Source organism: Otolemur garnettii, unplaced genomic scaffold (genome assembly GCF_000181295.1).
Source record: "Otolemur garnettii isolate 467f Iridium unplaced genomic scaffold, OtoGar3 scaffold00478, whole genome shotgun sequence".
Classification (NCBI taxonomy): Eukaryota; Metazoa; Chordata; class Mammalia; order Primates; family Galagidae; genus Otolemur; species Otolemur garnettii.
In genome coordinates, this window is record NW_003852873.1 from 6,489 (window position 1) to 7,721 (window position 1,233).

Consider the following 1,233-nt stretch of genomic DNA (forward strand, 5'->3'; position numbering starts at 1 on the left):
TGTAGTATCTTGAGGTTACAGAAAGAATGTAAGCTTGGAGCCTGGTCAAAAATAAGTTGTGATGACAAGACAGGTTAGGGGAAGAAGAGAAGAGGAGGCCTGGCTAGCAGAGGGAGTCTTGTTATGTAGCTGAAACCTCACAGGTAACAACCCTGAGAGAGAGTAGATGGTAAATATTTCTTTTACACCTCTAAAGGTGTCAGAGTCTCAGCTAGCCTGTCCTGGATGTGGACAAGAGAAGGCCCTCAGAGAAAGCCTGGCTATATCAATGCACATTTTCTCTGAAGATGAAAATTTTCTCCCACCAAAGATAGCCCTTCAACTATATATATTTTCATCGCTTCTGAACAGCCATCTTGAAATATATTAAAGAAACTCATTTGGGGATGACATATTATGGTTTCCTTCAGAGTGCTCTCCCTCTTTTCAAACAGCTACTACAGGCATAATATTTTCACTTCTGGTTCTTTTCAAAGGATTGAACAGGATTCATGTAAGTTAATGTGTAATTATATGTTCATAAATCTCTTGAGATTTTAAGACATGTGTGAATTTCATTTTCAGGCTACGTTTATTGAGCTGCTCGGACTAAATCATTATATGGTGATCTTTGGGTTTTTTATGAGCTTTGATGAAGTCCCACCAACCTCAGATGAAAATGTCACTGTGACTGAGACACAATTCAACAACATTCCTGTTCGTGTATATGTGCCAAAGAGGAAGTCAGAAGCACTAAGAAGGGGATTGTTTTACATCCATGGTGGTGGCTGGTGTTTGGGAAGTGCTGGTAAATGAATCCTTTGAAAAACCTATTTCTGACATAGTTTGAAAAAAAATTTTACTAAAGCTGTAGTAGGTATACAATGACCTTCACTGTGGATATTACAATCTCTTTGTCTTTTTGTGCTTTGTTCTTTTGACACCATTTTATTCTTCCTTGAAGCTTCTACTCAGTCCTTTCCTATATGCCTTTCCATATCAACTTAAGTAGAGATGAGAAGACAAAACTTTTCCTAATTATTGCAGTTATTCCAAGAAAGCACACAGTGGTGTCTCTAGTATTCTCCACTTGACATCACAGGATGATCTAATCTGTGAATTCATTTGCTCACACACTTTGTATGTTTCTGCCAATGTTATAGGAGCAAAGATAGCATTCTTTGCCTTCTTGGAGCATACATTCTTTTTTTTTTTAAAGACAGAGCCTCAAGCTGTCCCCCTGGGTAGTGTGCT

General features: G+C 38.3%; 1 protein-coding gene across 1 annotated transcript in view; it reads left to right on the plus strand.

Annotated features, from left to right (window-relative positions):
* The window catches only part of LOC111722819 (arylacetamide deacetylase-like), an 8,364-nt gene that overhangs the window by 4,990 nt on the left and 2,141 nt on the right, over nucleotides 1-1,233 (plus strand). The window contains exon 2 of the mRNA XM_023509151.1: nucleotides 565-787. Within this exon, the coding sequence (XP_023364919.1) occupies nucleotides 565-787 (223 nt within the window). The remainder of the gene's footprint in view (nucleotides 1-564; nucleotides 788-1,233) is intronic.